This window comes from Doryrhamphus excisus, chromosome 14 (assembly GCF_030265055.1).
Source record: "Doryrhamphus excisus isolate RoL2022-K1 chromosome 14, RoL_Dexc_1.0, whole genome shotgun sequence".
Lineage (NCBI taxonomy): Eukaryota > Metazoa > Chordata > Actinopteri > Syngnathiformes > Syngnathidae > Doryrhamphus > Doryrhamphus excisus.
In genome coordinates, this window is record NC_080479.1 from 20030257 (window position 1) to 20051515 (window position 21259).

At 47.5% G+C, this 21259-nt stretch overlaps 4 protein-coding genes across 7 annotated transcripts; all 4 read right to left on the minus strand.

The window, feature by feature from the left end:
- Positions 1-2432: 2432 nt before the first annotated feature.
- Positions 2433-6530, minus strand: si:ch73-196l6.5 (riboflavin transporter 2). Its single transcript, XM_058048090.1, has 4 exons — positions 6340-6530; positions 3822-4834; positions 3632-3755; positions 2433-3567 (listed from the first exon to the last, which is right to left on the minus strand). Exons 1-4 carry the CDS (start codon positions 6523-6525, stop codon positions 3358-3360), a joined length of 1533 nt encoding a protein of 510 aa, XP_057904073.1. The 5' UTR covers positions 6526-6530; the 3' UTR covers positions 2433-3357.
- Positions 6531-6540: 10 nt separating this feature from the next.
- On the minus strand, positions 6541-11522 carry slc52a2 (solute carrier family 52 member 2). Its single transcript, XM_058048091.1, has 4 exons — positions 11071-11522; positions 9744-10605; positions 9543-9663; positions 6541-7807 (listed from the first exon to the last, which is right to left on the minus strand). Exons 1-4 carry the CDS (start codon positions 11198-11200, stop codon positions 7598-7600), a joined length of 1323 nt encoding a protein of 440 aa, XP_057904074.1. The 5' UTR covers positions 11201-11522; the 3' UTR covers positions 6541-7597.
- Positions 11523-12163: 641 nt separating this feature from the next.
- LOC131102418 (uncharacterized) lies at positions 12164-15657 on the minus strand. Of its 4 annotated transcripts, none has more exons than XM_058048083.1 (3): positions 15517-15572; positions 15078-15146; positions 12164-15003 (listed from the first exon to the last, which is right to left on the minus strand). In XM_058048083.1, the coding sequence occupies exons 2-3, from the start codon at positions 15136-15138 to the stop codon at positions 12491-12493; spliced, it is 2574 nt and encodes an 857-aa protein (XP_057904066.1). In that variant the 5' UTR covers positions 15139-15146; positions 15517-15572; the 3' UTR covers positions 12164-12490. The 4 variants fall into 4 exon arrangements, with proteins under 4 accessions (XP_057904066.1, XP_057904065.1, XP_057904064.1 ...); XM_058048082.1 differs by having other exon boundaries at positions 12165-15003; positions 15078-15150; positions 15517-15657; XM_058048081.1 differs by lacking the exon at positions 15517-15572 and adding an exon at positions 15211-15446 and having other exon boundaries at positions 12165-15003.
- A 1195-nt stretch (positions 15658-16852) lies between these two features.
- LOC131102425 (G-protein coupled receptor 20-like) lies at positions 16853-19098 on the minus strand. The gene is made up of 4 exons (XM_058048094.1): positions 18341-19098; positions 18024-18280; positions 17832-17964; positions 16853-17764 (listed from the first exon to the last, which is right to left on the minus strand). The coding sequence occupies exons 1-4, from the start codon at positions 18488-18490 to the stop codon at positions 17216-17218; spliced, it is 1089 nt and encodes a 362-aa protein (XP_057904077.1). The 5' UTR covers positions 18491-19098; the 3' UTR covers positions 16853-17215.
- Positions 19099-21259: the final 2161 nt, after the last annotated feature.

The window sequence follows — 21259 nt, forward strand, 5'->3', positions numbered from 1 at the left end:
TGCTTCCCCGCTGCTTTTAAGGATTGTTCGAAAAATGCTTGTCAAAGATCCTCTACAGTATGAGCTTCCTTCTCTTTTTAAGGACCGCTGCCTTGTCAAAGATCATCTACGTGACAGAGGAACCCTGCTGCTGGTCAGAGATTCTCTATACATTACAGGAGTAGTGTGTGGCTTTTAAGGGACTGATTGCAAAAGTCCTCAAGTCAAAGATCCTCAAATAAGAGGAGCACTTTGCTGTTTTTCAAGGACCTCGTCAAAGGAGCTAATGCAAAATTGCTAGTCAAAGATCCATAATATGACAGGAGCACTCTGCCGTTTAAAGATTTTCTCCAAAAGCACTAGTCAAAGATCCTCTATGTTTTTAAGGACCGCTGCCTTGCCAAAGATCATCTACGTGACAGAGGAACCCTGCTGCTTGTCAGAGATTCTCTAAATATTACTGGAGCAGTGTGTGGCTTTTAAGGGACTGATTGCAAAAGTCCTCAAGTCAAAGATCCTCAAATAAGAGGAGCACTCTGCTGTTTTTCAAGGACCTCGTCAAAGGAGCTACTGCAAAATTGCTAGTCAAAGATCCATAATATGACAGGAGCACTCTGCCGTTTAAAGATTTTCTCCAAAAGCACTAGTCAAAGATCCTCTATGTTTTTAAGGACCGCTGCCTTGTCAAAGATCATCTACGTGACAGAGGAACCCTGCTGCTGGTCAGAGATTCTCTATATATTACAGGAGTAGTGTGTGGCTTTTAAGGGACTGATTGCAAAAGTCCTCAAGTCAAAGATCCTCAAATAAGAGGAGCACTCTGCTGTTTTTCAAGGACCTCGTCAAAGGAGCTACTCCAAAATTGCTAGTCAAAGATCCATAATATTACAGGAGCACTCTGCCGTTTAAGGATTTTCTCCAAAAGCACTAGTCAAAGATCCTCTATGTTTTTAAGGACCGCTGCCTTGTCAAAGATCATCTATGTGACAGAGGAACCCTGCTGCTTGTCAGAGATTCTCTAAATATTACTGGAGCAGTGTGTGGCTTTTAAGGGACTGATTGCAAAAGTCCTCAAGTCAAAGATCCTCAAATAAGAGGAGCACTCTGCTGTTTTTCAAGGACCTCGTCAAAGGAGCTACTGCAAAATTGCTAGTCAAAGATCCATAATATGACAGGAGCACTCTGCCGTTTAAAGATTTTCTCCAAAAGCACTAGTCAAAGATCCTCTATGTTTTTAAGTACCCGCTGCCTTGCCAAAGATCCTTCACATGACAGGAGCGCTCTCCTCCGTGTAGCGTTTCAGGTGCGGAGGAGGCGATGCCGTCCATCAGCAACGTGACCTGTGACCTCCAGACGTCTCGGATGGTGTGGCTGGGCGTGTTGGACGCGGTGACGGTGCTGACGGGCCAGCCGCTGGTGGCGTGCCTGCTGTGGTTGATCCTGACGGCGAGGCGCGCCCACGTGGACGTGCTCAACCTGAACCTGGCGCTCTTCCACAACTGCCAGTACGTCATGTCCGCCGTGCACCTGTGCGTCATGGTGGCGTGGCCGCAGGCGCAGAAGGCCGTGCTCCGCTTCCTGATGGTCTACGCGCAAACGGGCGGGCCCATGTTCCTGTGCCTGGTCTGCGTGGAGCGCTACGTGGCCGTGGTGCACCCCAACTCCTTCCGCCACCTCCGGCGGTACCGCTGCAGGGAGGTGAGCGCCGCCGTGGCGTGGCTCACCTCGCTGCCCTCCGCCCTCTTCGTCACCTTGGGGCGGGGGTGGTCCGCCACCTTCAACAAGGTCGTCCAGAAGATCTTCCCCTTCAGCCTGATGGTCCTCATGTTAGTGGTGGTGCAGCGGTGCAGCGCCAGGATCGCCCTGACCCTGCAGAAGGCCGGACCGGGCCAGGCGACGCTGCACCCCTCCAAGAGGCGCGCCCTCGTCACCGTGCGAGCGACCAGCACGGTGGCCGCCCTCTGCTACATCCCGGTAAGCGTCCTCACTCACTTCAGCAATGACCAACACCTGGACATCTGCCTCATCAAGACCTTCAGCATCGGCCTGCTGTCATTGGCCAGCATCGTCCACCCCGCCCTCTACCTGTGCACCCACCTCAAGTGAACTTCCTGTCTGCGCTTCCAACTCCGGATTAGATCTACAAACACCCGCTCAACGGTTTCACGAGTGGAAACTGTTGTGCTGATGCAGCCTCTTATGGGCCTGCAAGGACTAGCAGCCTTTCATGCAAAGCAGGACGCCGCCCTTTACAGTTGTCCCTCGTTTATCACGCTCAACACCCGCTGTGTTCAATTCCTTTCCACGGTTCAGTGGTCAGAAATTTAATATTTACGAAAACCGATTTAGGACTTTCTAAAAATGTTTTTTAACCATTTTTAGGGCCCCGTATCCTCACGAGGGTCGCAGGGATGCTGGAGCCTATCCCAGCTGTTTTGGGGCAAGAGGCAGGGGTCCACCCTGGACTGGTGGCCAGCCAATCACAGGGCACATATAGACAAACAACCATTCACACTCACATTCATACCTATGGACAATTTGGAGTGGCTAATTAACCTAGCATGTTTTTGGAATGTGGGAGGAAACCGGAGTACCCGGAGAAAAGCCACACATGCACGGGGAGAACATGCAAACTCCACACAGAGATGGCCGAGGGTGGGATCGAACTGGAAGCCAAAAAGATACCACTTCCACACAGAATGGGAGGCTAACATTGTTAAGCAGTGTTAAGGTAATGTCACGGAAGCTAATGTGTCAATGTTTGTGTCATGGCCGCTGCCCAGTGACCCCCCAGTACTACCCATCACTTACATTTGAATATGTTTAGCCTCATTACGATAATAATACGAGATAATAATACGAGATAATAATACGAGATAATAATACGAGATAATAATACGAGCGATAATGGAACTGCGATATAGCAAGGGACAACTGTAATTATACGCATACGATGTTTAGCATTTAGCAGCTTGTATTAGCTTGATGAGCACCTTTGGTAGCTGAGATGTTCCCATGAGATGACAAAGTATACACTATGTAGTATGTGTGTACTATATATATATTTTCTAGATCTGGACTGGATAGATTTCCAAAAATAATAATTGTGTAACTTTTCACTCAAGATTCATTTATTGTGTATAATTCCGACACGGTTCCCGATTGTTTGAAATGGAGAAGTAAATCATAATAAAAAAGACAACATGTAAATAAAAACGCTTGAGTAATGCAACTATAATATTTTGATATTTACATATGTCATAAACAAAAGATGCCACTAATTAGGACCAATAAGTCCTTCCTAGCAATATTTGTAACCACGTGTACATTCTAATGGTCATGTTAGCAATGTTAGCATGAGCAGCTAGCCCGCCTCCTTCAGGGACACGCGGTGTTGCACGGGTCGCCCGAAGCGAACAGGCCGTAGACGCTCACCAGGGGGAACATGGTCACCGCCCCCAGCAGCGACCCCAGCTGCACCACGGCGCCACACCACACGAGGGCGCTGTGACCTTCGTCTCGCAGGATCATGCCGATTATGACCTTGACGTAGGAGAGCGTAAGGATGAAGACTATCCACGCCAGCACCTGCGGACGGGGGAAGGTTTAGTCTGCCATCTTGTATCCGGTCTACTGATGTTCATCCACTCACCATGATGACGCCACCTGAGATGTTGTTCACCAGCAGGGGACACGGACTCAGGGCGGCCATGCTGACTATAAAGGCCCCCACACCGCTGCCGAGTAAGGTGAACGCCCCCATCAGCCACAAGGACCTGGTGACAAGGTTTACAGTACGTCAGCATCTGAGAGGTTCTGTTTTGGACTGTGTGCTCACCAACCTTCTCTGGAAGAACACGGCGATGAAGCAGGCCAGAGGGTTGGACACGGCCGCCAAAGCGGCGGACAAATGGTAGACGTTGTTCCCGTATGGCAGGCAGGAGTACGACTGCACCGAGGGCAGCACCACGTTGGTGAGAGCGTTGGTCCACGCCAGGATCACAAAGATGTAGACCACCTGGATCCTGCTGTAGGTCCCGGTGCCGAAACTGCTGCCGCACTTCTGGCTTGAGGGTGCGTAGGGGTCCATCATGGGCCTCTTCTCCACCCACTTCTTCTCCTTCACCCCGTTGGTGTACTGGCCTTTGGGTGTCTCCCTCGCCACCGCCGGGTGATGGTTCAGCAGGACGAAGGCCAGCAGGCACACCAGCATCATGGAGCTCAGGAAGAAGAAGAACACCTCAGCTGAGAAGTTGGCAGGTTGGTGCTCAGCCTGGAGTTCAAGCGTGGGAAAGGAGCCGGTGGCGTTGAGGGTCTGGTTCAGAAGCTGAGTACCGTTGACGCAGTGGACCACGCCCACACCCTGGACGAGTGCGACCAGGGCGGGCAGCAGGCCGCTCACGCCCTCGCCGATGTAGTAGGTGGTGAGGTACTGAGGCTGGAGTCGCATCATGAAGGGCAGGAAGGTGACGGAGGAGGTGCAGTCGACGGTGGCGAGGAAGAAGGTGAGCACCAGCAGAGGAACACTGTGAGGAGCGCCCGCCACTACCACCGTTTCCTTCCAGAAGAACCCCAGCAGGAGGCTGGCCACGGTGCCCAGGGCGATGATGACGTAGATGACGGCCGCCTCGTTGAGGGCTTCCGGACGGAAGCGGTGCATCAGAGTGACCAATAGCGGACCCACGTTGGCCATCTGGATGAGAACCGAAAGGTAGGACGGAAGGTACCATCCCTCTGGAATGTGAGGGACAATCAGGGGCAGCTCCACCCACAGGCCGTTGATGGACACCCAGGAGCCCATGCCGAACAGGCACGCCAGCAGGTGGGTGAGGACGGACATGATGGAGGTTTCTTTCTGGAAGGAACAAGGGTCACAGTTTCAACTTTCAGCAAAGGATACTGATGGAGAACCGAAGTCTTATCTCAGGTACGTAAGCAGGTACCATCAACAGTGGAACGCTTGGAAAACTGTATGGCTTCCCTGGCTCTGCTACGGATCATCTGTGTCTCCCTTAGGTACCCTGTCCTGGCTGATGGCCACCAAGGCCCATCAAGTAACCATAGCAACCGAGGTCCTTTAACCACAGTACATCTCCTGGTGGTGGAGCGATGGTAGAGATCTTTCTCGACCGCCCCCTGTCTGATGCCCTAGGTGTTATCTAACTCCTGGTTCCTTGCCTTTCTCTGCCTCCTCAGACGGTTCTTTGATGGCTTTCCGATGCACCACTCCTTTCCACTCCACATCACGGAGGAGGCGAGCCGTGGAGGCTCCAACAAAGCTCCTACACCGAACCTCAACAGGGCCAAGTCATGGTTTTTCCATCATGGCTTCCATGCACTCTGATGCTTGGTCTCCATATTTGGCATGCTTCTGATCCTGGACTGCTTCTGGGTTCTCCTCCCATGGTTTGGTGAGCTCCACCAACAGGACCACAATACCAGGTCTGGCGTGATCTGGAATGATGTTTCGACAATCTCCCTGGAGATCTGTGGTTGCCTTCCAAGGTCCATCCTCATGCTCTTCCAGTTGAGGAGACCTGGTGAACCTCTCTTACGGAGGGTTTGATGTATCTACCCCAACAACCAGGATCCACGAGGATCAGTAGAGTCGGCCACAAGAACAAAACTTCTCTTGTCCTTTGTCCACTTTTGTCGTTGCTGCAATGGAGGTAAGTTCTCCCCAATCCATCTGCACCAGGAGCTTCCCTCAGCTCAAACTCTGCACCCACAAAGTTGCTACTATTGTCTGATCTACTGTGCAATTCCACCGTGCAATTCCACCGTGCAATTCCACCGTGCATCCGTGGATAGACAACAACACAAAAGACAGTCAGGGATTAATGAGTTACCGTAACTTTTGTAGATGGTTAATATTTCTTTCTCCAGTTCTGGTCACGTGACATTTTTAGGTGAAAAACACCAGGCTGCACATGCAACGAAAGCGGCAAAGACCTCATGTGGCGCCGTTACGTCATTTGGGAAAACATCCGACTGAGTGGCTTGTTTGTTGACCAAGAAAGGCTTTACAGGACTGAGGGGATCAAACTCGGCCACGGTGGACTTCGGACATTCCTGCCTCCCTGCAGACTTCATCAGCAGGACTCCGGACAACATCCTCCACAAAGTCTATTTCACTCCACGGCACCGTGAACACCAATACGCCAACGTTCTCCAAGAATCCCAGCCCTTAAACCATCAAGACGTTTATACAATATTCAATCATATTAGCAAAACCTTGCCAGCATTTGCTCCAGGAAAAGGTGATAAAAAATCCCAGAATAGCATTCATGACATTCCCGATCATCATTTGAGCATCAATGAATGACACATTTGTAAGACCTGGCATCCAGGAATACTCACATGCTCTCGTCTCGGATGGAGTCTTTGGAGTTCTGTGGCGAGCGACCGCAGCCCAAAGTCCAGGATTAGACCCTCCTTGCCGATAGTGGGCGTGTGAACGTGCACACTCAGGCAGCCATGACACGTGCTAGTCTCAGTCTCTATCCTTAAAAACAGACCCCCACTGTGGGAGACGTTGAGGGGCATCACATGTTGTATTGTGCCTTAGGGTTTTTTGTCTTATGGAGAGTATAGGACCTTTTAACTTAACACACAGCCATTAGTCACTTCATTAGGTACAGCCGCAGTGTGGACACTTATTAGGTAAGTTGTATTTTTGTTGCTAATAGCCTTTTCCCACCGCAAGTCAGTGGTCCGCCCCAGTTCTTTAAACACAGGTAGTCCCGCAAAAAACTACCAGTAACCACGTTTCAAGTAGCGCTCCAAAGGGGTTTATTCATTTTTTATCAACTCCTATTCCGAACTCCTAAAATTAGAAAGTGGGGTTTTAGTCGGGAAGTCTTTGGGAATGTAACCAATCATAGAAGACTGCCTGTGCCGGTAGACAGGACATGGGCGGAATAAATGAAAAACAGACCTTAATGGAAATCCAAGGAAATGCAGCTGGAGTAGGTGCAGATTCTGGAAGATCTAGAATTCTTTCTGTGCGGGTTATTGTGTGTAGCTGATCTATAGTCCGCAACTCAATACAAGGGTCCGAAAAATATGCATAATAGGTCCCCTTTGAATGAAGTATCATTATTATTCAATATACAAAAACGCTACCTAAATGCCTTATTCATTGAAATAAATACAAAGGTGAAAAAAGCACATCTATAATATTAGTCATCTGATGTGACATACATCATGTAATCTAAGGCAAACAATAGACCAGCGTTGACAAATTATTAATAATGTTAGCAAGCAAGTTTCCTTCAAGTTAAGGCAATTTCTTCTGTAAAACGTGCACCAAATGTATTAATGTATGAATGTATGAATTAATAAGTGCAGCTTGTAGCGCTATGTCCCTGAGTAAATAATGTCACATGGCCCCACAGTGAGCAACCTCGTCGGCCCAGGTTCATTCTCGTGGTTTTACTGCACGTTGCAGCCCCTCGGTCAGTGTGAAGGAACACAATGCTGCCATTATCAGACAAGCGGTCCAGTTTGGTGGAACTCCTGAGGCCAAGACGGCGTGGAACATGCATCAATAAACAGCTGATGCTCCTGTGGGATCTGTCTGTGTGTGTCGTATAGAAAAATGAAAGTTCTTATCTCGTTAAGAGCACATGTTCTTGCAGTCCTGTGAGCTTTTGAAGACACTGTAGATGTTGACCAGCGGGAACATGGTGAGCGCGCCCACCAGGGAGCCCGCCTGGATGGAGATGCCACACCACAACAGGGCGGCGTGACCCACCTCGTGCAGCAACGTGCCAATCACCACCTTCAGGTAGGAGAAGAGGCCTGTGAAGATGATCCAGGAGAGCACCTGGAGGGAACACACACGTTCCATTGAGTAACAACAGATTGTAAATACTGTATCAAATCACGTGACAGGTTTGTATTCATTGGACAGCCTTTTGGAGAAAACAGTGTAAATCAGCACATGTACTAAAATATACATGTCTTACTTACTTGTAATCCAGATGGAAAACTACGTTTTATTTTTATGGCTGTTATTATAGTAATATTAGTCATATAAAAATATATACAAATATATATATATATATACAAATATATATACATTTACCATGCGTAAACCATGTCTGGGCGGTGCTACGTCACTCGGCCACGTGACGGTGCGCCACCAATCAGAGCCGTGTATATAGTCCGGAAGTGATTACACACCGGAAGCGGTGATGGACACACATGGGAAGAGTTGCTGCCGGTTTGTCAAAGTTGTCGTCGTTACAGTTTACAATGTAAAAGTGTAAACATAATAATAAATGCATGGTCGGAGTATAGTATATAGTATAGGGGCCGTCCGTCGGCGGGACGCTGCATTGAAAGGAGCAATGGTTGACTAGAACTACGGAATTGGTGAGTGTTTGTTTGCTAACAAACTATCTCCTTGCTAACAGCATTAGCGGCGTTTTATTAGTAGCTTTTTGATATCAGTCTGTTCTCTCAATGTTCCATGGAATTATCTCGAACTTATTGTGGTCTGAGGCATTTTAAAGACATCTTTTGTGGAATAGTTGCTACCATTTTACTGAGGAACTTAACGCACTTTAAGTTGATTGCTGCTAAATTTTGTCTGCTATACACTGTTGTTTGATTTGCAAGATTAAGGCTACTTTTGATTATTACAATGAATAATATGGCAAATATTTATTGTACAATATTGAAGTTATGATACGACTTGTATTATATATGTATGCATATACTATGTATGTATATGTGTGTGTGTATATATATATATAAGTACCTTCAATATGTATGTATGTATATATGTAGTGATTAGAATGCTTGTGTGTGCACATAGATGAATTTATGCTGGTCCTATTTTATATAGGCCAGGTTTAGATGGCGAGCTAGCAACTCTGCATGAAGGCAACCCGCCTAAAGCTTGAAGCCCAGATTCTTACCTGAGGAGCTGGCATCCACCTGCTGTGGTCGGGCCGGTAGGAGGCTTTGCAGCCGTCCCTTTTCTTCTGTCCCTCTCGTTTGTATTCTATGTTTGTTGCACATTATAATATATGGTACCGCCACAGCTTCAGTTGTGTGTTTTGCTTCTTTCCTCTCACTCCCAGAGCCGAAATCTGGATTTTCTTATTCTAGCCTAGATCTTGCAATTACCCTTGGTTTGTGCCTAAAGCTACTGTAATATGGCATTGTACATGCTACATACTGTATGAAAACCTACAATGGTACAATGAAAACATCTAAATGGCCAAAATAGAACAAGTTGTTGTCTGCTGCTTTCCGTTTATACTTTCCTGGAAAACTCTGAAATCAGACCTCTTAATAAGGCTGCCTAAATTATTTTCACAATACTGTCGATCAAAAACAATGTGTTATCTTTGGTTGCACCAAGAGTGAGGTAGGCATTTAGCCGGATAAGCTTGTGAAAAAAAAGAATCCATGAATGTTGAATGTGATCATAGAGTCCTGAATACAACATGACACAAGCGACTGTTATACGCCACTTGAACACCAGGTGCCGCCAGATCACATGCATTTCTTTCTATGAGAGAAGAGGATTTGTTCGGAAGACTACTCACCACCAACGCACTCCCAGCAGCGTTCATTAGTGGAGGACACGGACTGCTGACCGCCAAAGCCATGAGGTAGGCAGCAAAGACTACACCAGCCAAAGACAAGCAACCCAGCCCTGCTGAGGACCTGGAAGACAAAGCAGAGACCAAACCTTAGATCGCAGCGCACACTTTGAACAGTGAGCCTGTGACTGCTCAGTGTTTTACCTCAGGATCACAAACATGGCGATGAAGCAGGCCAGAGGGTTGGCAATGTTCCCCAGAACCACAGAGAGGTGAAAGGTCATGGTGCCATACGGCAAGCAGGTGTAGCTCTGGACGGACGGCAGGATGCCGTTGGTGAGAGCGTTGGAGATGGCGAGCAACGCCAGCAAGTAGATGTTGTGCATTGTCCAAAATGTCCGTGCGGGTGCTGACTCCTGCAGCTGCACGTGCTCCTCGGACACTTGTGATCCTCCGTTGCTCAGGGGGTGGGTCTCGTCCACACTCTTAACCGGAGTGGACACAGCGTCAGGACAAGGGGGAGGAGCGTCCTGTTGCGACACATCCACCAACCGCCGCGTCAACGCCAGAAAACTCAAAGCTGAAACGCACAGCATGACAAACAAGAACCAGAAGAAGTTCTGCGCCGGGAAACGCTCTTTGAGATAATGCGGCTCCGTGGTGCCGTTGACACTCTGACACTCCAGCTTGCCGACGCCCTGCCCCAGCGCCACCACGCACGGGAACAGGGCGCTCAAGCCCTGCCCGATGAAGAAGGTCCGAATGTACTGCGGCGGGTAGCGGAACATGAAGGGCAAAAAGGTGACGTTGGACGTGCAGCAGACAAGAGACAGCACAAAGGTGAAAATGAGGAAGGGCACGGACCTCTCCTCCCCGGCCACCACCACCTTGTGTGCCCAGAAGATGGCCAGCAGGGCGGACGCCACCACCGCCAACGCCTGGATGGAGTGGATGACCAGGCGCTCGTTTAGACGGCCTGGGGCGCAGTGATGGGTGATGGTTACGGCAATTGGACCCAGGTTCCCGAAGGCTATCAGCACTGACAGGTAGGCGGGTAAGTTCCAACCTGCGGAACAGGAAGAAGCAGAAATCTTAATATTACGAGATATTGGAATTTCCATAGCTTACAACTTGCATATACAGTGTATGCTTTGAGGTGGGAGTTTGCACAAGATAGTGATCGCTAAGTTTAATTCAGAGGGGAAAAACATGTTAGATGCTGTTTGTTAGTAGGACACTAACTGTATTATTATACTGTATTATTGTATTATTATACTGTATTGTACATCTGAAAGTTGTTATAAAATAAAAGTTGCCGCTACACTTCACTCATTAAATTGTCATCAATTTAAATATATATTGTTAAGAGAATGCCAATATTGAGGTTAGTGTGCCCCACTAGCTAGCTACTATGCTAGCTTAGCATGATCCGGTGAAACTAGCGATGTTTACTGAGAATTAAACAATACGTTTAGGTGACAAAAGCAAAGCTGGAGGATCGAAGGACAAACAAGAAGAGGACGCCACTGACCTTCGGGCATATCTCCAACGATCACTGGGAGCTCGACCCACAGACTGTTGACGGAAATCCAGGACCCCATAGCGAAGAGAGCCATGAGGCAGTGGGTCACCGCCGCGCTGCTCCACCAGCTTGCCGACATGACGCCGCAGACCCGGACAGAAAGAAGACGGAAGTAAGTGTATGGGGACACTTTTTTTTTAGGTAACGGCGGGTGAACTTTTGTCCCTCCACGTTAGATGGAATATTAACAATGGTGGACACTTGACTGGAGTTCCCGCCCCTTGTGGTGCGTTCACGTACTCTTCGTAATAAGCAAAATACAAATTATGTTGTCGCTGTTCCTTTCGCTTCCGCAATCAGGCTAATTTTACTTCTGTTATTTGATTTGGAAGTATACATTACGTACATATTATATTGTAATCGTGCTCAACGTGACATGAAAAATAGGTGTTACCGTTTCAAGGCAGCCGTGAAGGCATCACCATCGGAGAGCAACAGTTGGCTAAAATGTGTACGTTCGTTTTATAAAAAGATGACAACTAAGGAGGGCGGCATTTAGACAATAAACCTCATTCATCTTAAAAGTCACAAACATCGTTCATCTGACACATGACGTCAACTGAATTTGACACCTTTTTGCCTTACTGTGTAAAATATGTTTTCCCCTTATTCTGTCTCCTCTAAATACAATGCATTATCATTTGGCACAGTGACCCAAAAATGCTTGCCTCTCCCACTAAATGCTTTTATAAGCATGAACTCATGACTTGGCTTCTGTTTGCGAAGTGTTGACCTTGGAGTTCTACCAGCAAAATATTGACTTGCTTTGCTTAAATACTCAACAGATGTGTTATGAGGCTCAAACCAAACAGACAAAAATATGCAAAAATAATATAATATATACAGAAACGCCCGAGTGGTAAGCGCGCAGGCCAATGGCCAATGAGTTCGATTCCACCCATGTTTGCATGTTCTCCCCGTGCATGTGTGGCTTTTCTCCGGGTACTCTGGTTTCCTCCCCCATTCCAAAAACATGCTAGGTTAATTGGCCACTCCAAATTGTCCATAGGTATGAATGTGAGTGTGAATGGTTGTCTGTCTATACCACGACCCTCGTGAGGATAAGCAATAGAAAATGAATGAATAGATATACAGAATTGATTTAATGGTCTTTGTAGCTCTCATAATTATTCAGTTGTCGGGCGATAACCGTCACATGATCAAATCATTTACACATGCATTATAAAATGAAACATACATGTCAGGAAAGTGTGCCATATCAAAAGCATAAACACATAATGGGTACAAAAATAAAGATAAGGGAATTATTCGCTTTTTAAAAAATGAAAATGCATGTACAAAGGTTTATAGTCACTAAATAAACACTCGTAGAGATAACATGATCTGATTATTTACGTCTCACACTGTATTAGATGCCATTCAAGTTGGGCTGGCTGCTGTCACTTGGAACGCTAGCGGCAGCGCCTTGCATGTTCTGCTGCACGGGCTTAGGCATTTTGGACTTTATCGGGGCCCAAACAAGCGAGTATCCCGGCTTGATGCGAGGGAGCGCCAGCTTCAGCTTGAGTACCATGTCGGTGCTGTTGCGAAACACGCGCCTCAAGTTGGGGTCCGTGTTGTTGAGGACCTCTCTCTGATAGACGATCTCGCAACGGATGGCTTCCCGCTTCACCAGTTTGGATTTGTCGTTCAAGCGCAGCAGCATCTTGTCCACGTCCTGCTGGGACCTGCATGGCCCGCCGTTCGACTGAACGTTGGCGGTGATGTAATCCAGATCCATGTTCTCCGGGTAGACTTCCTTATTGGAAGCGCGTCTGACTTGGGCTTTTCCAGGCTTTTCCCTACGGTCGACTTGCTTCCTAGCTTGCCAGCAGAAAGAGTTGTCTGACTCGGCTGAGCTCAAGTTGTCATCCGCCGAGCTCTCCGACGACGATGACGTCTGCTTGTGCGACGAGTCTTTGCGCTGGCCTTTCAGGTTGCTGAAGGGATACTCGGCAACCAGAGTGGAGAACTTGCAGAACACCAGCTTCCGGTTTACGTCAGTCGAAGGGACGTTGGCATAAGTACCACCCGGCAGGAAGAGCTTCAGGTGCTCCTCGGTGACGCCGGCAATCACCTTTATGACCCTCTTTAAGAAAACCCGAATGAGGTCCCTGTTAGTTTGCCACTCGCCGCAGAACTGATAGACGCCGGAGAAGGTTTTTTCTTGCTCGGGGAATTGCAGAAAAACATTGGCGACGTGGTCGGGCTCCAGCAGAGTGGACGGCTCTTTGGACCAATCCAGGAACTTTTGGTAGAGGCAAAGCAGGTACTGGCTGAAGAGGCAGTACTCTCCCGCGCTAGTCAGGAGCTGAAGGTAAGGGCCAACGATTTTGCAGTAGACAATGGCGAGCGCACACACGATGCTCTGGATGACAGAATCGCTGGCGTCGGCGGCGGCGCTCTCCAGAATGACATTTGGGCATTTGTCGTTGTTGAGCGACAGCATGTCCAGGAAGAAGATTCCCACCTCCTTGTGATGGTGAGTGAGGCCGGCTGCTACCTCAAAGTAGCTGCTGAAGCGACCCGCCGACGACCTGCCGATCCTGGATGGGTTGCTCTTCTCCTGGCAGAACGCCACCCAGTGCTTCCTGTAGTTGGGCTTGTCTGCGCTGTCGGGGTTCAGGAGGTCATGAGCCATGTGGATGTAGCGAGACGTGGCGCTCTCAGACAAGTTGACCATGTTCTTGAAGAGCGGGTTGGTGTCGCGGCCCAGTTTCTGCCCCGTCGAGCGAGTGATCTCGTCCTCAAATGCCATGACGTGCCGCTCCACGGTGCTGTGCAAATCCACCAGGAAATGGGCGTTGTGGTACAAAAACAGCAGCGGGGGGGCCAGGGCGACATTCTCGCTGACCGCGTTGAGCGCTTTCTCAAAGTCTTCCATGGCTGGATGCTCCTTGCATGTCAGCGTGTACTGGTTTTTCAGCAGCTCCAATGAAATGCCTTTGCAGTCTTCCGTTTGGCCGCGACACACACTGGACAGCTTTTGAACAGACAGCAGCGCCACGTCGAGCAGTGACGGCGACTCTTCGTCTTCAGAGTCCGCTCTGCTGTCGGACACGTCCATGCCATCCTCGCTTGCATCACAATGAGGCGCGCCTTTGCTGACAAATTGGACTGAAGCCATCTTCACGGACTCCTCACCGAGAGGAATTTCATAGTCTTCAGATTCCTCCTTGACGGCGACTTGGTCAAAATGCGGGTCTCTTTTCATGCGTTTCTTTGCCATCAATTCAAAGGTGCTGCTTCTCGACTTCACCAGTTCAAATGGACTCTGGAGAAGATTTTCCATGGTGGCGTTCTTCCTGTGGCTTCTCGTTTCTGTATTAACGTAGGACATTTTTAACTTTTTGATCTTACTCTTCAGGACTTTATACGCTTTCACAATTTTCCCATCTTTACAAAATTCTGGGTTGAAGTTTCTAAGCCAAGTGACCAAGTTGATGGGCGAAATCCTCTCCCTCGTCACAAAGTTGCTCAACTCCAGAATCAAGCCGTTCGTCACTTGGATAGACTTGGCCTGTTGGGAAAAGTCTTTCATTTTCAAAAGATGTTCCCGTTCCACTCCGATGCTGTCGCATATGGGGCCGACAAAGTTAAAGTTGACGTGCGATTCCAGAAATGTCAGCCTGGCCTCACCTTCCAAACTCAAGTTCGCTGAACTGCCTCTTTCAATTAGCCGCCGGAAGTCAGCCGACCGGTGAGCTGGGAAGATCCTCTTCAGCCAATCAATGACGGCAATCCATGGGAAGTTATTGTCCTCCTTCATCAGCCCGACTTGAATTAATATTCTATTTTTGCAAACTTCTTTATCGAGATCCAATCCTTCCCCCGACTGAGGACCAATGAAGTCTGCTGTCAGCTTCCAGTAATACTCGTCTCCTGAAAAACACAAACACTGGCTTGATTAGGCCGAGGTCATTTCTGTAGTGGAATATCCACGTCTTTGTACTTACTCAGGTTAGCTTCAGTTACAGCTGCTTTTCCACTTAGAGAGTGACTTCCGTTCGCCTCCATTTCCAGCACTTTCTGTCAACAAACACAGTAAATAACCTAAATCTCACCCAAATGAAGACGATGTAAACTTACTGCTGTATTCAATAGAGTGGACAACGACAGCAAGTTTAGTGGATACGATCTCATTCAACTGCTCAGATATCTAATCTCATAATTGATTCTATTTATGCGCGAAATAATAACAGCGTTTAGCCCTGCACACGAGTGGGGCGCATTGTTGTTAGCCACACCAGCAGCTAAAGTTAGCATCAAAGACAGCAGTCTGATGATCGAACACCCTCTATTTAGTGCTGCTTACGCTGCTGTATACTTTCTGTATGACTGAATAACATGCAGGCTACCCGAATAACATTTGAAACGTTAATCTTTTTATTTTACCGTAGAAAAGTCCCACACCACTGCAACGCGTCTTTGCTGGTCGCTGGACCCCGGAAGAAAACACCACAGTGTGATTGGACAATACCATAAAAGGCGGGGCTTAGGCAAACGTTCCACCAATCGCGGGATTCCTATGCATAGCTCTCCTTATGCTAGCCGTTTAGTAGCAACTGCAGAACAGCTCATTGAGGCTTGGACAATAGATAGTAAACTACTGAAATAACGTATCTTTGAAAAATATGATGGTTGGTAGTATTTAACGTCGGTTCACACTTACGTAATTAACGATTTTTGTCTTCATGCCCCGTGTTGTAGTTTGCTTCGTTAGCTAGCTGTAGCGCTAGCTTGTCAATTGGCTTTGTCTAATTGGTTTTGTCTTATGTTGTGTTATGAAAAGTTAGTATTTTCTTATTTTTTTAACTTAATTTGTCTTAAACGTTTGGGTCTGGCAATATGGTTCAACCACAAGAGCTTCAAGGTAATTTCATAATACGAGTATTTTTTTGGGGGGGGGGGGGTGTGATTACATTAAATACTATTGAAGAGTTCATTTTTTATTCTGTATGCTGTAGGAAAAGCATTTCTGGGGGCAAAACTCAGCAAAAGACACAAAAGGCAACATATAAAGTGAAAAAGCTGACATTTCTTATTTTTTTAATTTAAAAACATGAAAATATCAAAGTGGCCAACAGTTTTGTTTTTTTTTAGCATGTGACCCTCGGTTGAAAAAGTTTGGACACCCCTGGCCTAGAGGTATGCGTCATTTTGTCTCTCTTGTCTGTCCCTCAAATAAATAACAAATAATTCAGGCACGGCTATTGTTAGCATGCTATTTCAGTGTGTTTGGTGTACTGCTTATAGCGTAGATGCTATGTTGCTAACTGCTGAGCTAAGTTAGCTATTGCCACTAATTCATGCTATTGTTAGCATGCTATTTCAGTGTGTTTGGTGTACTGCTTATAGCTGAGATGTTATTTTGCTAACTGCTGAGCTAAGTTAGCCATTGCCACTAATTCATGCCATTGTTAGCATGCTATTTCAGTGTTTGGTGTACTGCTTTTAGCTGAGATGTTATGTTGCTAACTGCTGGGCTGAGTTAGCCATTGCCACTAATTCATGCTATTGTTAGAATGCTATTTCAGTGTGTTTGGTGTACTGCTTATAGCGTAGATGTTATGTTGTTAACTGCTAGCTTTATAGGCATTGCATTACAGGAGATGAGTATCATTAATTATTCACAATAATATATAGTTAAAGTCAAATTGGGAATTATTAATTATTTGAGAAGTGTGAATCAAACTGGTAGCCCTTAGCATTAGCATTCAGGACCCAAGAAGTAACTCTCAGTTCCCCAAAGGTTGGTGACCCCGGTGGATATTTGCTTCACTGAGAGAGGAAACACGTGAAAGATTGTCTAATAGCGAGAGGAGCACTCACTCTTGCTGTCACTGAAACAATTCTTTTTGAAGTTGTCCCACTTTTAATGTTTTGGCTTTAAAAAGCTTTTTAACCATTTTTACTGTACATTTTTAACGTATTTATGACCAACTATGAAACCTTCATACATTTGAAATCAACTCAGAAATCACACGAAACCACTGGCTTTCACCAAAAGACACGACTTGGACGTCTTCAAATGAATCCCCCAGTGCGGTGCCCCTGCTCGGAAGTGTTTGATCGGGATGATCTTCTCCTTCCCTCACTGGTGTCCATGTTTCTGCTCCACGACGGCGGCAGACGTGGGCGCTGTGGTCAGCGTGAGCGTGGCCACCCTGTGAGCTATCGCCAACGCAGCGCCGGTGCTCTTGTTGAGCCCCGCCTCCCCTCCTCTCCTGCGGGTTCTCCACACCCTCTTGAAGCTGTCCGTCACCAGGCAGTAAACCACCGGATCCAGGCAGCTGTTCAGGCTGCTCAGCGTCACGGTGACGTGGTAAGCCAGCACGTCACCCGTGCCGGGGCGACCCCCCGCTCCCGTGTGGACGCCGGAGTACACCAGCACCTGGCGGACGTGGAAGGGCGTGAAGCAGACGGTGAAGATGAGGAGGACGGCGGTGAGCAGCCTGACGGCGCGCGCCCTTCTCCCTCGTCTGTGCTGGTGGGCCATCAAACCCCCGCCGGATGAGAGGAAGCAGGCCACACGCAGGGTGAAGCCCACCACGGCCAGCAGCGGGAGGAGGAACTCCAGGATGGTGAGGTACAAGAGGGCAGGAAGGAGGGCGCAGGAGGTGTTCAGCTCTAGTGCAATGGTCTGTAACAGGGTTAACATTTCTTGTAATTTATTGTGTGTGTGTGTGTGTGTGTGTGTGTGCACTGACCTGGAAAGAGTAGGTGACCACCACCGCCAGAGTCCAGACGACCACACTGACGCACCTGGCCGCACCTGCGCTCCGCCACGGATGGCGCGTGCTGGAGGCGTGCACCACAGCCAGGTAGCGGTCGATGCAGATGCTGCCGGGAGACGAGCGTGAAGAAGGATGGACGGAGAGATGGAGCGAGGTGCCACCCACCTGGTGAGGAGGAGGATGCTGCAGTACATGTTGACAAAGTAGCTGAAGGCGTGCACGTAAGCGCAGGCCTCGCACCGTCCGCCGCTGTGGTACAGGGCGATGCGAGCGGGCAGCGACAGCGCCACCAGCAGGTCGGCCACGGCTAAATTCACCGTGTAGACCACCGACGCCGACTGCGAGCGGGGGCGGCCGCAGAAGACGTACAGGGCCAGGCTGTTGAGGAGCACGCCCAGCACGAGCATCACGCTGTTGCACGCCTGTGAGGTCACATCGTTACGCAAGGTACGCACTTTTCAGGGTTTCCTGCGTGGCCTCACCATGAGGGAGACCCACACGGCGTAGAAGTCGCGGTACAGCTGCATGTCCAGGTGAGCTACCTTGTGCAGGTAGGGCGCCCCCCACCCGCTGCAGTTAGCAGGGTCAGAGGTCACGGGGGTGTCAGAGGCCAAATGGAGCGGCAGATCCATTCGGTACCTTCATCATCATGGCAAATGACGGAAACAACATAGGAAAACTGTAGAATGTGAGTCACATTATTATGAATTTTCATAGTTCTTATCTTTGCTTTATGTTGAATTATATCTACCGTACTCTCAATAGACTTATATACTCGTACAGTATACAGTAATGCAGTATACAGTACTGTACCCGTTAGACCCCAATAGCGCCCCCAGTGGTTAAATGTAGAACAGCGCAACTTATTGTGGCCATGTCAAAAAGCACATGACCGAGGAGTGACCTCGGAGGTCAATGTCAGCAGGAGACAATCCAGAGTGAGGAATTCTGGGAAATCTAAACACGCTGCTCATCAATCTTGATGTGCTGGCCGGAAGGATGTGACTCTTTAAACAACATCAAGTACCTTGTGCGTTACTTTAAACACCGCGTACAGTACTCAGAAGAAGAACCTCCACCTGTCACATCGCTGACGTGGATTAAATATCATCCGAGTGGGACGTCCTGTTTGTAGGAGCTTTGCTTTGTGCAAAATGTGTTTATCTTTTAGATGACTACAACGCAGACTATAAATAGGGCAATAAAAGTCAGAGGCGCGGCTTTTGCCAAAAAAAAGCAGGACAAGTCGCTTTCTTGCTTCTTGGTCTCAGTGCTAAAAGTTGCTAGCGTGTTCCTAACATGCTGACATGCATCGTGCTGAGAAACCTTGCTCATATGTTGAGTTGCATGAGCGTGGCAACGGAGAAGAGCGGACAGCAAAACGTTGACCAAAGACCTCTTAGGCAGTAAGACTATTTCTATGACTGCGTACTGGAATGTGCAAACCTTCCGTCGCTACTAAGGTGGCCAGCGGCCGCCGTTATTCTTCAAGTATCTCAAGTCTCCAGGAAAGACTAAAAAAGGTTCCAGCATCTTACCTGACAGAAGACAGGAGGCTAGTCAGATGGGATGTGAAGCAGGCAGGCACACTGCCGCTCCTGGGAAGATGTGATATTCATACACGCCTCCCACTCCCGCCTCCTTTTCCCTTCCCAGGCTCAGGTCAAATACAGCCGAGCCTGGGATAGGTTCCAGCTTCCCCGCCAGCCCCAGCAGCGGATTAATAAGGCTAGCGACGGGAATAATAAGTGGAATGTAAATGAAACGGATGTCAAACAATCAAATGAAATATAGCCTTTAGCTTTAGCCAGCGTCAGCTTGGAAGAAGTTCTGGGGGGGTGGGTCTAGATCAGGGGTGGGCAAACTACGGCCCGGGGGCCACATCCGGCCCGCCAAGTGTTTGAATACGGCCCGCCCAATCTTTCCAAAGTATTTCATTTAAAGTCAACATACAACCTGGCATCATGGCCTGAGCCAACCTTTTGATGGTTGTATCAATTTCGTTGTTTGACATGGTCTGTTGTTTACAAAGTGCTCCTGAAAAAAGGGACACAAGCACATCATAATAATAATAATTAAAATAATAATTATTATATTATTATTACTATTATGATTATTATATTTATTATATTAATGATAATTATTATATTAATTATATATAATAATATTGTTATATTTGCATATTTTACATAATAATAATATAATAATAATTATTAAAATTTTATTTTAATTATTATAATATTTTATTATTTTTAAAATATTTAAATATAAATATAAAATAATAAATAATAATAGCAGATTGCATGACAATTTTACAGATACAATAATACCAGGTGGACTGTTACGTGTAAAATATATAGTCTGCCCCCCCGGAAATTTTGTTATATCAATGCGGCCCGCGAGTCAAAAGGTTTGCCCACCCCTGGTCTAGATTGACGTGACTCGGCGGCATTTTCCATCAGGGGCTGTACCTCTGGGTGGTGGTCAGACATCAGATGAGCGTAAGAAGATGGATGGAGAGAATTTAAAGCAAATCAAGTGAAATACAGTCGTTAAGGTGGGATAGGCTCCAGCTTTACTGTGACCCTAAAGCAGCATAAAAAAAATTATTTGACAGTCACCTTACCAAACAAATGAAAAGTGTATAAAATGTTAGAAAAAAGAAAGATGTTAGAAAAAAGTATCGGCGTGACAAACAATAAGCAAATGAAGTTGATGAGAAGTTTCCTCTGGGGTGGTCCCGTCCTCTGCAGGGTTTCCATCTCTTCGTGTAAACTTAGCACTCGGCGAGGAATAATAGAGCCAAACAGGCAAAGGAAATATTAGCACGTTTCCATAGCGACAGGCCCATGAAGGGCCCAGACGCCATGACGGTCCTTTCAAGTGCGCCACCTTTCATTTAGCGCAGACACACTCTTCAACCGCCTTAGTTTATAGAAAAGATACATTTCTCTTTAAGATGTTTTCAATCTGTCGTGGTGGCGGCCATGTTGGATTGAAATGTGGCGGGGGTAAAAAAAAAAAGCACGTCACTCCCAGAAATCCGGTTGGAAGATTCCTAAAATGTATTAAAGCACACATTTGCATGATGGGTACATTATTCTTCATTCATCTTTGAATGACTTACAGCTGCTCAAATTGATTTAGTCACATTTGGCTACATTGGCGCACGGATGACATCTGAATGTACTCATGACATGATTTCATCCTCGGTATTTGGCCTGTCTTCTTGCAGCACAGTTAGTGATAACTGGTGCTTTATTTCTCACCCACGTTCCCTGAAATGTTTGGCAGTAAAGGAGAGAGAGCGCATCTGTTGGTCTCAATCGGGAAGCAAAAAGACGACTTGATAAATCTTGATGGCAAAACCAGAACCGAAAGAGAAGATTGAGGAACATGCA